At 38.9% G+C, this 15,253-nt stretch overlaps 3 protein-coding genes across 3 annotated transcripts; 2 read left to right on the top strand and 1 right to left on the bottom strand.

Annotated features, from left to right (window-relative positions):
* The first annotated feature begins 876 nt into the window (after positions 1–876).
* LOC306845966 (guanine nucleotide-binding protein G(I)/G(S)/G(O) subunit gamma-5-like) lies at positions 877–2,145 on the top strand. Its single transcript, XM_079378996.1, has 3 exons — positions 877–1,028; positions 1,467–1,610; positions 1,688–2,145. Exons 1-2 carry the CDS (start codon positions 948–950, stop codon positions 1,590–1,592), a joined length of 207 nt encoding a protein of 68 aa, XP_079235122.1. The 5' UTR covers positions 877–947; the 3' UTR covers positions 1,593–1,610; positions 1,688–2,145.
* Positions 2,146–3,244: 1,099 nt separating this feature from the next.
* zp3b (zona pellucida glycoprotein 3b) lies at positions 3,245–5,851 on the top strand (the record flags this gene model as incomplete). Its single annotated transcript, XM_079379943.1, has 8 exons — positions 3,245–3,577; positions 3,817–3,932; positions 4,005–4,108; positions 4,176–4,356; positions 4,601–4,718; positions 4,979–5,064; positions 5,139–5,398; positions 5,480–5,851. 8 exons carry the CDS (start codon positions 3,245–3,247, stop codon positions 5,764–5,766), a joined length of 1,485 nt encoding a protein of 494 aa, XP_079236069.1. The 3' UTR covers positions 5,767–5,851.
* A 192-nt stretch (positions 5,852–6,043) lies between these two features.
* LOC306845991 (ADP-ribosylation factor-like protein 14) lies at positions 6,044–8,147 on the bottom strand. The gene has a single exon (XM_079379029.1). It carries the CDS (start codon positions 7,076–7,078, stop codon positions 6,428–6,430), a length of 651 nt encoding a protein of 216 aa, XP_079235155.1. The 5' UTR covers positions 7,079–8,147; the 3' UTR covers positions 6,044–6,427.
* Between the last annotated feature and the right edge of the window lie 7,106 nt (positions 8,148–15,253).

The following is a 15,253-nucleotide window of genomic DNA, read 5'->3' as shown; positions in this document are numbered from 1 at the left end:
GTATCTTGTCAGTGTGTGCACTTGCTTGGCCATTTGTAGTTGATAAACAGGAAAGTGGGTTCAAGCGCCAGCAGAAGGCAGTGTAATGAAGTGGTCTTTAAGAGAAGCAGTCTATCAGCGGAAGTTTAAAATCAGCTCGTAAGTGTATTTACTTGTCTCAGTGTTTAGCGCATTTGCCGTTGCTAGGAAACGCTTATTTTGTTTACTAGGATGAGAGTTGCTGAAATCGCGTTTGGTCTCGTACTGTATCGTGTATCTTGTCAGTGTGTGCACTTGCTTGGCCATTTGTAGTTGATAAACAGGAAAGTGGGTCCAGCTAAATTGAAATGATCATTTGTTGGTTTGGTATAATAAAGGTTATTATACCGCGGCAGCGGTCGCGGCAGTCGTCGTGTGAAGCCCTCTTAGTGTGAAGACCAAAGAGTGTAAAGACCATCGACTCTACCGTGCGACTCCACCGGGCAGGGACACCGGCAAGGGATAGTAGTAGCTTTTTATTTAATTTTTTCATTGATATGTTTATTATTGAAATGTTGTTGTTATATGCATGTGTTAATTTTATTTAATTTCTTTATTTTCTTAAATATGTGGGTAGATAGTATTTATAGAGTTGTAACTTTTTAGTTTTAGTTACTTTTTCTTATTTGTAAGTCGCTTTGGACAAAAGCGTCTGCTAAATGACAAAAGTAAGTAAGTAAGTAAGTATCTAATATTTAATAGGAATATTGATATATATATTCTCTATTCATTTGTCGTGTCTCCCAAAATATGTAATAAACATACCTTATTAATATTCATGAGTAATAAAACCTTCGCCATAGTAGGTTTCGGCAAAATACGCGAAGAGAATCGTTTCTCTCATGTACTTCCGGACTGAACCAACCGGAAACCGCCTGCTCGCAACTTTTGTCTTCGCTGTAGCACATCGATTAGAAATATCAGACATCATGTCAGGCTCATCAAACATTGTTGCGATGAAGAAAGTCGTTCAGCAGTTGCGCTTCGAGGCAAACATCAACAGAGTAAAGGTTTGTTTCTGTTAGCGGTTTAATTTCTGAGGGAACTGAAGCTAGTGAGTTAGCAGCTAGCCGCCGGGTTGAGCTTGGGCGTGGACCTGTAGCCCGTTAGCTTTGTTTCAGTGCCTCTCAGTTGTGTTATTGAAATCATTTTATATTGTAGCGAAGCAGTACTAATATCAATTAAACAAACTGAGCATTATACAGTCTCTGGAAAAGAAATGTGATCTATGCCTAGCTAGCTAGAATGAGTAACGTTAGTTTATGTAGACCCTCCCTTATTTATGCATAAGAAACATAGGCAAGAAATACACATTACTCTGATATTACATCCATCTCCAATGTATTTGTGTGTCTGTTAGTAGGATTATGTATTTAGCATTTCAACTGATTGTGTATACAACCTACTTAATATTTCCATTTGTGAGATGTTGTGATGTTTTTATTTAGGTTTCTCAGGCGGCTGCAGAGCTTCAGCAGTTCTGCATTCAGAACGCCCTACAAGATCCCCTGCTGACCGGTGTGTCTTCCAGCACCAACCCCTTCAGGACACAGAAGGTTTGCTCCTTCTTGTGAGGGTCCATGATGCCATTGGTAAGAACGAGTTTCCAAATTGGTTAAAAACTAAACAATATAAAACCGAAACTAACAATTTATGTGTGTCTTCCCAGGCTTTTTCCTGTTCCTGTGACATTTCTGCTGGGAAAAAAAGAAGAAAACCACTGCCATGATGTGTAATTGAAAAAGCAGCAGCACGCAGCTGTCGTCTTGCCAGTTAATACCTCATGCCATAAACACAAAAACAAGAACTGAAAGGATTTGCCGCTCTGGCTGATTTGTCTGTTATGGTGCATTTCCATTTTAGAAGAAGAATTTTGTTTAATATCTCTGCTTGACTCCTTCTCACAGCCCTCAGATTTCAGTTTGAAGACCTCAAACTAAAAAGTCTGCCTTAATATGAGAGAAACAACGCTCCAGTTTTGTGGAGGGAAGGCTTTTGTATTTTTGTGTGGCACAGCAGAGGAAACTTAGTAATTTATTGTGCCTTTTTAACATTGTAGTCTATTTCTCTATCTTCTCTGCCTTAGACTTTTTATAACCCCAAATAAACCCATTGATTTCTACATGTCTCTGTTGTTTTATCCTTACTGTAAAGAATTGCTGAGGATATATTAAGAACTTTATAAGCAGAACAGAAGCTATGGTTTTATCACATTGACATGCAATTCCACTGCGAACATCACGTTCAATAATAGACCACTATATCAAACTAAATATGTGATATGGTATTTCTTTAGGCTTTTTTGACAATTCAGTAAAGTAAAGTCGTGACGTATTGTCAAGTATGGTGACCCATACTCGAAATTGGTGCTCTGCGTTTAACCCATCCAAGTGCACACACACAGCAGTGAGTAGTGAACAAATGCACACACACACACACACACACACACACACACACACACACACCGTGAACACACACCCGGAGCAGTGGGCAGCCATGCTGCAGCGCCCAGGGAGCAGTTGGGGGTTCGGTGCCTTGCTCAAGGGCACCTCAGTCGTGGTATTGAGGGTGGAGAGAGCGCTGTACATTCACTCCCCCCACCTACAATCCCTGCCGGCCGCGGACTCGAACCCGCAACCTTTGGATTACGAGTCCGACTCTCTAACCATTAGGCCACGACTTCCCCAATGGAATTCATAATTTCCATAGATGTATATCATAAAATGGTTATCGCCAGTTTGTTGCAAGCAGTGTGGCATGCATTACTCCACCTAAAACTGCATTTTAAGTGTGCTTTTTTAGTTGAACAATTACAAATTTGGGGTTTCCATGGAATATCTGTTTTTAAAAATGAACATTTAAAAGATCATTTGTTGCATTGCATGCGAAGTTCAAAAAATCTAAATAGATTTCATAAAGTTCTTAAATATTTTAAATAAGCCTCATATCGTACGCACAGGTGCAGCAACCTCATTGCTTCTAAATATATTCATGGAACCTAATTGGTCTGAAAGAATAGAAATCAGGTGCATGTGGTTTGGGTGAGTGATTAGGCAGGTAATGCTGGAATAAAAAGCCTTCATCATTAATCCATGTTAAAAACGGCGACCTACGTGGTGTTGTGTTTGCATCATCGATAAGCTGGTTTTTGTGTTTCTGATTTAATTATTTAGCTGGCGAGATGTGGTTAAGTAGGATGTTAACATGGTGTATTGCTGTCTTTTGTATGACGCCCCTGCTCACTGAATGTTATCCTCATACATTCCAGCAAGGAGGGCCTTTGGCAAGCCAGCAGCTGTTGAGCAATCAGTATCAGGCCGTGATTCCGCCTAAAACAAATGACCCCATTCCACAGAGGCGTCAGAAAACTGTGTCCGTGTACTGCCATGAAGATGCTATAGAGGTCGTGATGAACATAGACCTGTTTGCGTCGGGGTTTCCAGTCTATGCTGAGGAGCTGTGGCTGGGTTCCCCATCAGCATCATGTGGAGCTGTGCAAACTGGAGGATCACAGTTGACCATATTTGCTTATTTCAGAGACTGTGGAACCAAACTGTCTGTAAGTTCAAAGACCTTTTACAGATGGGTATTCTGTTGAAAAATGTCCTGTATTAACTGGCCACAAAACTGCTTTCTGGTGGTTTTCTTCGAGTCTTTGCTCGTCACTTAGTCTAACTGGAAGACTAGTAGGCGACTAGTTTGGCAGGCCTCAAAGAACAGGGAACCACTGTTAAGTGATGCTTGTAAACTTTGGTAAATGGTTCACAAACGCATGCATGTTTAATTTTGTGTTCTCAGGTAACTGGAGACTCTGTAATATATTCAAATGTCGTTGTGTACTCCCCTCTACCATCTCCTGATGGTGTACTTCGCCAGGAAGGTGCGGTTATACCTGTTCAGTGCCAATACCGGAGGTACGCTGACAAACCTCAGATTTCTACATTTTGGATTAATTTTAGCTTTAACTACTTTTACATCCTCTTAAGGCGGTACGGTGTTGACAGTGCGGCAGTGGCACCCACTTGGATCCCATTTGCTTCCACTGTTTCTGCCGCAGATTTTCTGGACTTTCATCTCCGACTGATGAATGGTACAGTTTTTAAATTCACCACATTCTGCTTCAGAATTATTTAACAGTTTATTTAACTTTATTTAAGATGATTGGCAGTATGAGAGGGGCTCAAACATCTATTTCCTTGGGGATGCGATACACCTTCAAGCATCGGTTACCTTGGCCAATCACTTCCCCCTCCTCCTGTATATTGACTGGTGTGTGGCTACACCAACTTATGGCGTGGTTCCTAGCGACATCAAATATTCTTTTGTGGATTATCATGGGTGAGTTTTGTTAGTTTGTCAGACTTTAATTGATTACTGCATCCATTAGATTTAAACTCTTAAAATTACCAATACTGGTCCTGTAGTAAAAACGAGTAAGTATCCAAAGGGATGTAGAAAGTGTTATGCAAGAACTGTTTGCTGGTCTTGGCACTGAGAAACGCATTACCGGGTTGTTTGTACACTTGAATTGAGCATTTTGAACTTCTGGAAAGGAAGCTCTAATCATGTAGACTGCTTTCAGATGTCTTGCAGACAGTAGGAGTTTGTACTCTCGCTCCAAGTTCTTGCCGAGGAGCCAAGGCAGCAAATTAAACCTGCAACTGGATGCCTTCAGATTCTACAAATTGACCAGCAACTTGGTGAGCAGAAATGAAGGTTAATTGAAAGGATTGTTCACCCAGGAATGAAGGTTGGCAAAGATTGAGAAATGCTATGTGACTTTTTTTTTTATTTATATATATATTTTTTTTTCTACTTCATGTATCAAAAACCTTTAAAATGCCATGTCGCGTACAGGTTTGAAACAACATGAGGATGAGTAAATGATAACTTTTGGGTTTGCAGACTATTTGTCTGCGTAATCTAACTCTGCAATGCATCCTGGTTTTATTTGAAACAGGTATTCATCACATGTAACCTAAAAGCTATCCCTGCTGCGTATCCTGTGAGCTCTCAGAATCGAGCATGTTCTTTTATTGATGGAAGGTAATGACTGGCTTTTATAAAGTCTTTTGTATAAACCAGTTGCTCTTTATGTAAGATCCCTGTGGATGTTGCAGGTGGCAGTCTGTGGATGGAGGAGACGAGGTGTGTAACACCTGTGAGCCATCCGACCGAGCTGCAGCCGAGCCAGAACCAATCCAGCCTTTCCACGTCACACTAGCCCCTCCTGTCAAGCAGCCCTATCTGGCCCCAAAACAAAGATTGGCCAGTTTCTATAACGTGAGACCTGGTCAGTCATTGGAACCATTTAGAGCTCTCCTACATTCAAGTCAATATGCCAGTGGTGTGTCGAAGAGAGGAACAGACTCGAACAAAGGTTTTCACATTTTTAATGTTTCATTCAACTGTTTTTATTAAAGTTATATGGCACTTAAACGCCCTTCTCCTTTTATAACAGACTGGAGCAAGCTTGCCACATTAGGTCCTTTGTTTCTGATCCCAAAGCAAGAAACCATAACCCAATCAACTAGGTACCCACAGTCCGGCCCAGCTGAGGTCCCCTCTGCATCTGTCGCTAAGGAGCTGGAGCTCTTATTCAACTCGACCGAGACGAGTCCCGTGATGGATGAGCTGGAGTTAAAAACCGATCGAGAGACCAAAAGCTTCAGTCCATTAGAGAAGGGCCTGTTCCTTAATGCTTCTGATCTTTTCAGTTCAGAAGAGGGGAGTGGGTTTGAACGGTGACCCTCCGCATAAGAAAAACAAACACAAGAGGAAAAAATGGAAACCGACAACGTGACCTTTTCTAAAAATAAATTGTAGAACATCTCATCTTGGTCCTTGTCATTACTGCAAATGCTGTGGTCACACGAGCATGTTCATGCACTAAAATTCATACATCTTAACTGTTTAAGTTTTTCAAAGAAATTACAAAATGTTCTTTATTTCCAGACACATATGAATTATAACTCCCGTAACATTTGGTGCCTTTTTTTTTTTTTTTTTTTTTTTTTTTGTCAACTATTCAGTTCACGATTGTTTATAGTCTTAAAGTCTGGTTACTAAGTCGGTTTTATATATATAAAAATTGTACCTTTAAAAGATGTAATAGTACTTTACAGCATGCCTTCAATTAGTTCAAGGTTATATTTAGACATTTTTATGCTTCCTTATTATTCAATTTCCCATTCGGTTCACATGATTCTGAACAACTAGTATAGAACTAATTTCCAGAACTTTTTGTAAGTGTGGTTAACAGGTTTTGCTGTTTTTATGGGCATTTACTTCATTACAGACTTTTTTAAAATCTTGTTTACTATAATGAATTTGAAAATTCATTTGACCTGAGTAACTTCTATCTTTTAGTACTTTTTCACTTAGTTCATAACATGTGAACTATCCAAATTTAGTAGCATTGTGTACATAACCTTCCATAAAAAGTGGTTACCATGTGCACTAATTCTTCATTGACCCAACCGATTTTGATCTTATATACTTCAGTCTCTTTGATGTTGTCCTCGGGTGTCATTTTCACCAGGTGTGCCATTCGTCTGAAGCCGTCCACCAGACCCGCTCCAGTCAGCGCCGAACACTGCTGAATGAACCAGTCTCGTTCACTGCAACTCTTTCTCAGGTTAAACTGCTCTGTGATCTCTGTTACCGTTGCAGCTCCTTCAATATCTTGCTTGTTGGCTAGAACCACTACCGGAAGTCCCCTGAGGTGGTCACTCTTTAAGGTCTGTTCCAGCACACTCTTGGACTCATCCAGACGCTTAATATCAGAAGAGTCCACAACAAACACAATTCCAGCTGTGTCCTGGTAAAAGTTCCTCCAGTGAGCTCGCATCTTAACCTGCCCTCCAACGTCCCACACGGTCAGGAGGATTTTGTCCCTGTTCTTCGCTTCGATCATTTCTACATTGAATCCAGTTGTAGGAACCGTGTGGAAATCCTCATTGTACTTCAATTTGTAAAGAAGTGTTGATTTTCCAGCTCCGTCAAGCCCTAAGAGGAGGATACGGGCTTCAGGTTTGTGTCTGGATCCTGAATGCCCCATTGTATATGTCAGATGTAGACGAACACCAAAGTTTCTCACTGTGTTCTCTCAACAAATGTGAGTTTACTTAAGATGGCGTCTGCGTTACTCAGTGATATCTAGCTTATCTGCATAGTGCTGTATGATTAATGGGTCAAAGTATTGCAGGACACCTCCCAAATGATATGCTAAGAATGCCTTGAACGGAGTTCTGCTTAATTTATCTGTCCTGTACTTTAATGTACACATTTAAACAAAATATTCCATGATAAAACAAAATTAAAATCTCTTTCATGGATTCCCATGTCACATATATGTTCAAAATGGCTGAAGATCCTAAAGAAAGTAAAGAATGTCATTTGACACATGAAGTAGGAACTTGAAAATTGAACCCTCGCAAAATAAACATAAATAGACATGAAATAAGTTCTGTTAAGACTGTTGCCCTGAGATATGTGACTAAGTTTAAAGAAATTAACCATGGGTTTCCCATTACATTTAACAACTGACCATATGACATGTGTGACCATGACCAGGCAGTAAGTGACAATAAATGTCTTGGAAAAACTCTTCAAATAAATCCATTTCAGTTAATGGAAACCAAGCAAAAAAAGTTTAAAGTGCCCCTCAGACATCCAAGAATCCCATCTCAATCCTTCCAGCACTGCTGACATTGTCGAGACCTCAGGATGGATTTCAGGGAAAAACAAGAACAACGACCCCAACTTCACATCCACAGGTTCACCTTTGTCTCCCGAGGGTTTCGTCTATCCACACCCCACCGGTTGGATCTGCCACAAAGACCAGCCCGGAGCAGTCGTCGTGAGTCCCGCAGCCGCGGCGCCGTCTCTCCAATGCCGCTTCGCCCTGAAAGGCGTCCGCTCTCCATTTCTCTTGCGAAGAGCCGGGAGTGCGTTTTTCACACAACTTTGTTGTAAGTGACGTGAACTCGTTAAACTGCTCGGATGTCCTTGAACTACACTGACCCATTTTTGTGCGTGGAAAAGTGCTTGAAATGTAGGCCGCTGGGTGTCTCGTGAAGTCGTGCTAAGACTGAGCGCAAACGTGCATTTATATGTTCGACCACCACTGAACTACTGGGCGTCAGATCCAGGAAGAGTGAGTAAGCGCAGACTTATAGAAGGCTTACTCAGGCGCGATAGGGGCTTTAATAGTCTACTGGACTCAACAATGCTGGTGCTATTCTGGGGCTTTACACCTGGCCCCGGTTGTCACGATGGACCGCCAGGCATCTGGCAGCGCGTCCCCGTTAAGCTCGGACACGGCGCTGCAGTGTAAGGTTACCGCGGCTGGACCTGTGAAAATACATCAGTCTGTCTGTCAGATCAGGAAGAATGCAGACAGCAAAGCGTCATATCATACGCTTATTATTTGCCTCACAATCTGTGCGCTTACACACGTTTTTTCTGGTCTATGCCTATATTAATATAATATAGAGTCATACCACGAGACCGGTACGATTTGAGTCCCTCTGACCTTTTTTAGTGTATTTTATCTATTGGGTCACCAAAATCTATTTTTAAATTTTTTTTGTATTAATTGAAATGTCTCCTTTAATAAGGTTTAAAAACATGACATACATTTGATCTATATATTAGAAATGATCTTGTTTTTTTCAGTCGACACCACCAATTTTGTCATGTCCCTCATGGCCTTCTATGAAAGTGTAGGCCTACTTGGGATATTAATAATACAATTAGAAAAAATCCATACATTTTGCTATTCTCATAAATATCTATCTGTGCTTTTTTGCTGGTAATGTTTTTTTTGGTAAGTAAATGCATGATTATTCATCAAAATCATATTTTTTAGTTCCATACCTCAGTAACCCCTCAACCCCGTTACACAAATCATTCTCTTCTTATGTGACATATGATGTCACTTTCTGTTAATGATAACCCTTCTGAACAACATTGTGAGCAGCAGACATAGGCAAGTTACCACCTTCTTAATAAAACAATATTAATTTGTGATATGGTGATTGTCTAGCTTAACGACTCAACCACGTTACATCAAATAAAGATAGACAATGATTACTTGTGAAAATGATCTTTGTTGTTTTAACAATATACGTGATTTCTTAATATCATGCATGGGTCCGTTTTGAACCAAAAAATGACAACCCCGTCACACTCAATCCTGTTACTTATTTGATCATAACGGGGTGGTGAGATTGTGATGGAGTTGTGTTTTTAACACTTTGGTTCTGAAGCTATCCAGTAATTTAAATGAATTATTATATTTGATCAAGAATCTTATACCACATGCATATGTTGAATGTAGTAATGTCCATGTTAAAGCTGTGTGTGTGTGTGTGTGTGTTCTGCCTAGATTTTCATATCTCATTAAATTAAGTAAATTCTACAAACGATACCCCATAATGACAACGTGAACAGTGTTTTTTTAAATCTTTGCAAATTTGTTAAAAAATAAATAAATAAAAACAGAAAAAAAAAAAAATCACATGTACATAAGTATTCACAGCCTTGGCTCAAGAATTTGTTGAAGCACCTCTGGCAACAATTACAGCATAAAGTATTTTTGAGTATGATGCTACAAGCTTGGCACATCTATTTTTGGACGGTTTCTCCCTTTGCAAGACCTCTCAAGCTCCATCAGGTTGGATGGGGAGCATCGGTTTTCAGATCTCTCCATTCACAGACTTGTCCCGTAGCCACTCCTTTGTTATGCTAGTGCTCCTATATGCTTAGGGTTGTTGTCCTGTTGGAAGGTGAATATAAATGTAGAGGGGAATCGAGCTTTCTCTGTGGTTGGGCCGCAGTTATGGAATAGCCTCCCTTTAGAGATCAGACTCGCACCTTCTCGGTCCACTTTCAAATCTCTCCTAAAAACATATCGGTTCTCTCTGGCTTATAATTTTTTTTTTTCTCTGTTTTTGCTTAGTTTTTTTGGGTTTATATTTTGTCGCTCTTGTGTTTTTAATATCTATTTACTTATTTTATAGGGCGAGACCCTGTTCAATTGTGTAGTTGTGATTTTTGTGGCTGTTTTATATGTTCTATATAAAACAATTTAAACTTGAACCTTCTGCCTAGTCTGAGAATCATTATCATTAATGCTATATCAATATTTTGGTGCACTGAGCTTTTTTTCTACTCTGACGAGTCCCTTAGTCCCTGCCTCTGAAAAATACCCCCACAGCATGAGGCTGTTTCCAGCACACTTTACTTTTGGGGATGGTACTTTGCAGGTGATGAGCAGAGCTGGTTTCCTTCAAACACGATGCTTGAAATTGAGGTTTATCAGGCCAGAAAATCTTGCCTGAGGTAGTCTGAGGTTCTTTGGTTGTTTTTTGCAAATGCCAAGTGTGTTTTCATGTGTCTTCGCTGAGGAGAGGATTGAGTTTTGCCACACTGTCATAAAGCCCAGTTCGGTGGAGTGTTGCAGTGATGCTTGTCCTTCTGTAGGTTTCTCCTATCTCCACGTATGATCATGGAGATGGAGGATGTTCAGATTCTTGGTCACCAGTCTAACCAAGGCCCTTCTCCATCAGTTGCTCAGTTTGGCCAGCTCTAGGAAGAGTCCTGGTTGTTTCAAACTTCTTCCATTAAGGGTAACAGAGACTACATGCTTCTGTGACCCTTCAGTGCTACAGACATTTTTCTGTGCCCTTCCCCAGATCTATACAATCCTGTCTCAGAGGTCTACAGACAATTCCTTGAACTTCATGGCTTGGTTTGTGCGCTGACATTTAGTGTTACCTGTGGGACCTTATATAGACAGGTGTTTGCCTTTCCAAATCATGTCCAATCAACTGAATTTACCACAAGTAGACTCCAATCAAGTTGTAGAAACATCTCAAGGATGATCAGTGGAAACAGGATGCATCTGAGCTCAATTTTGAGTGTCATGGCAAAGGCTTTGATGAGGCTTTGAAATCTCCATGTGGAGATCTTGATGTGGGCCAGATATTGAATGCCACGCAAGTTATATGTTTTATTATGATGACCTATTCAGTCAATTTATAATCTTCTAATGTATACTATGTTATTGTTGTTTTTCCTGCAGTCGGGTTAATAAAACTCAGTTCAATTGCAATTTATATCTGTTGTCTTTCTTGGTCACATAATGAAATACAGTGTTTATAGAAAATCGTACAGCGAATTTGAGTAAAAACAACTATTTATATGCTAAGCTGTATTTGTCTCTTCAACCCCGTTACCCTAGTCTCAGCCCCGTTACACCTACATTTTTATTCATTATTTTTTTAAGTTTATGAAAAAGTAATTTAATGTTTGTTGAACCCAGTCTGAAATGTTCAGAGCAATCATAAGAATACTGATTTTAGTTCAAATTCTGAAGTTAACCCACTTATTTGATCAAAAATGGTCAAAAAGAGGTTGCTGTCACAAAAAAAATCTATTTCAAGCTTTAGTATAGCAAAAGAACAAAAGTTCTAAGCGGCCATGCATTATTATAATTTTTCTGTCTTAATTTCACTTAATCCGACTTAATTTTCTCGTGATCTCGACATAACAAAAGTTGTTTTGTCGCTATCACGACTTAATTTTCTAGTGATCTCGACATAACGAAAGTTGTTTTCTCGTGATCACGACTTAATTTTCTAGTGATCTCGACATAACGAAAGTTGTTTTCTCGTGATCACGACTTAATTTTCTCGTGATCTCGACATAACAAAAGTTGTTTTGTCGCTATCACGACTTAATTTTCTAGTGATCTCGACATAACGAAAGTTGTTTTCTCGTGATCACGACTTAATTTTCTAGTGATCTCGACATAACGAAAGTTGTTTTGTCGCTATCACGACTTAATTTTCTAGTGATCTCGACATAACGAAAGTTGTTTTCTCGTGATCACGACTTAATTTTCTCGTGATCTCGACATAACAAAAGTTGTTTTGTCGCTATCACGACTTAATTTTCTAGTGATCTCGACATAACGAAAGTTGTTTTCTCGTGATCACGACTTAATTTTCTAGTGATCTCGACATAACGAAAGTTGTTTTGTCGTTATCACGACTTAATTTTCTCGCGATCTCGACATAACGAAAGTTGTTTTGTTGTTATCACGACTTAATTTTCTCGTGATCTCGACATAACGAAAGTTGTTTTGTCGTTATCACGACTTAATTTTCTCGTGATCTCGACATAACGAAAGTTGTTTTCTCGTGATCACAACTTAATTTTCTCGAGATCTCGACATAACGAAAGTTGTTTTGTTGTTATCACGACTTAATTTTCTCGTGATCTCGACATAACGAGTTGTTTTGTCGTTATCACGACTTAATTTTCTCGTGATCTCGGCATAACGAAAGTTGTTTTCTCGTTATCACGACTTAATTTTCTCGTGATCTCGACATAACGAAAGTTGTTTTGTTGTTATCACGACTTAATTTTCTCGTGATCTCGACATAACGAGTTGTTTTGTCGTTATCACGACTTAATTTCCTCGTGATCTCGACATAACGAAAGTTGTTTTGTCGTTATCACGACTTAATTTTCTCGTGATCTCGACATAACGAAAGTTGTTTTCTCGTGATCACGACTTAATTTTCTCGGGATCTCGACATAACGAAAGTTGTTTTGTTGTTATCACGACTTAATTTTCTTGTGATCTCGACATAACGAGTTGTTTTGTCGTTATCACGACTTAATTTTCTCGTGATCTCGACATAACGAAAGTTGTTTTGTCGTTATCACGACTTAATTTTCTCTGTGTATTCGGCATGAGAAAATGCTATAGAAGCAGCATCATCGCAGCATCATGGATGATCGTATTCGCTTTTACTTTGATCAGGGACTCACTCAAACGGAAATAGCTCTGTGTCTGTCAGTGATTGACGACTTACACATAAGTGTTCGACACTTGAGAAGGATCTGTCGGGTCTGCAACTTTATCGTCGAAGACAATATAGCGACCCTGATTTTCTCAGAATAGCTACAATCACGTCGTGAGAAAACGTTTTTTACGTTGAGATCAACAACTTTCGTTATGTCGAGATCACGAGAAAATTAAGTCGTGATAACGACAAAACAACTCGTTAAGTCGTGATCACGAGAAAACAAGACAGAAAAATTATAATAATGCATGGCCGCTTAGAACTTCCATACAAAAGTGTAAGATTTTATGTAACTTTTATATTTGCAAATACTGAATTAGTGTGAGGGACATCTGATTAATAGGAAAATGTTGATTTCATTGCAAATACATTTTATGATCATATTCAGAGAGCTCCCATAGTGTCCATAACGGGGTTGAAGATTAATAGCGCCCATATCTTAAAATAATGACCAATAATAATAGGGATTTTATGCCTGAGGTGGGAAAATATGTTTTTCAGGAAGTTAAATATGTCATTAATGCTGTGGGGTGTTCATAAAAGTAATATATTTTGGTTTAAGCCCAAATCGTACCGGTTTTGTGGAATGACTCATCTATATTAATAGGCTATGTGTTTTTAAACGTACCAAAATTGAAACCCTTATAAACCATGAACCTGTTTAAAATGCTTCACATTTATTTTAATGGGAAGTCGTGGCCTAATGGTTAGAGAGTCGGACTCGTAATCGAAAGGTTGCGGGTTCGAGTCCCCGGCCGGCAGGGATTGTAGGTGGGGGGAGTGAATGTACAGCGCTCTCTCCACCCTCAATACCACGACTGAGGTGCCCTTGAGCAAGGCACCGAACCCCCAATTGCTCCCCGGGCGCCGCAGCATGGCTGCCCACTGCTCTGGGTGTGTGTTCACGGTGTGTGTGTGTGTGTGTGTGTGCATTTGTTCACTACTCACTGCTGTGTGTGTGCACTTGGATGGGTTAAACGCAGAGCACCAATTTCGAGTATGGGTCACCATACTTGACAATACGTCACGACTTTACTTAATGGATATATATGGAATTAATTACAACAAAGTAATTGATAGAGGTAACAGGAGCATTTCCCCAGTTGATAAATAGAAAAAACTATTTAAATAAATATATGTAATATACCTTATAGTGTAATAAAAAAAGGCAGTTTGCCTCCTCTCACGTGACTTTCCTCCATTCATCTCAATGAGCCTCCAGAACAGTCACGGAACGGTTTAGGGTCTCTGTCCCTGCGCCCCAATGTGCACACTATCCATACTAAATTCTATGTGATAGTAATTTTCAATACTATTTAGGGCAGACAGGGTGGATAGTGTGCACATTGGGACGCAGGGTTTATTAAGTCTATGGGCCGAAGGGAGGCAAGCCTCTGCTGTAACTTTACCTGTGGGTGTCGCTGTTGGACAGCGTTACTTTATAAAAAACGAGTGACTTTTATACTTTTAATGCCATATTTAGTAATATTTGCGATTTATGTTTGTAATATAGATTTTCTCATTCAATTTTTTGAGGAGACACTGCCTCCTTTGCCTCCTCGGAGGAAACGCCCCGGATATATATATATATATATATATATATATATATAATGAAGAGTTTATTTGCAAAGACATACATTTTTTAAAACGTTTCTAAAATTTTGTTTTTTATTATGCTTTCATGTTTTTACTGTTTTATTGTGTTAGTTAGCTGTATTTTTTAACCTAATCAAAATAACCCTAATGCAGTTTGAAATGAATTGGAATGCACAATGAAAAAACATGATTTTTGAGAATTGTTAAAAACTGAGTTATCTGTTTTTTGCAAATGAACTCTTCGTATATACTGTATATAAAGTAATTGATAGAGGTCAATTTATAGAGGTCAGTTGATAGAAATTTTATATATATATATATATATATATATATATATATATATAGATATATATAAAAAATATATATTTATTAAAATGTAATTTATTCCTGTGCTGAATTTTCAGCATTATGCAGTCTTCAGTCACATGATCCTTCAGAAATCCTTTTAATATGCAGATTTGATTTGCTGCTCAAAGCAACATTTCTTGTTGAAAACAGTTGTGAAACTATTTTTAGCTTTTTTATTGTTGAATAGAATGTTCAGAAGAGCAGCATTTATTTAAAAGTTTTTTTTGTCTCTGCTGTCATGGTCAATTTAATGTTTCCCTGCTGAATATTAATTTCTTAAAAAAAAAAAAAAATCATACTGGGGCCAAGCTTGAGCATGCACACACTAACATATACACACACACACACACACACATATATATATATATATATATATATATATAACTTATCAAAAAGAGCAAAGATGAGCA

This window comes from Barbus barbus (genome assembly GCF_936440315.1).
Source record: "Barbus barbus genome assembly, chromosome: 26".
Lineage (NCBI taxonomy): Eukaryota > Metazoa > Chordata > Actinopteri > Cypriniformes > Cyprinidae > Barbus > Barbus barbus.
This window is presented reverse-complemented; position numbering and strand designations above follow the sequence as displayed.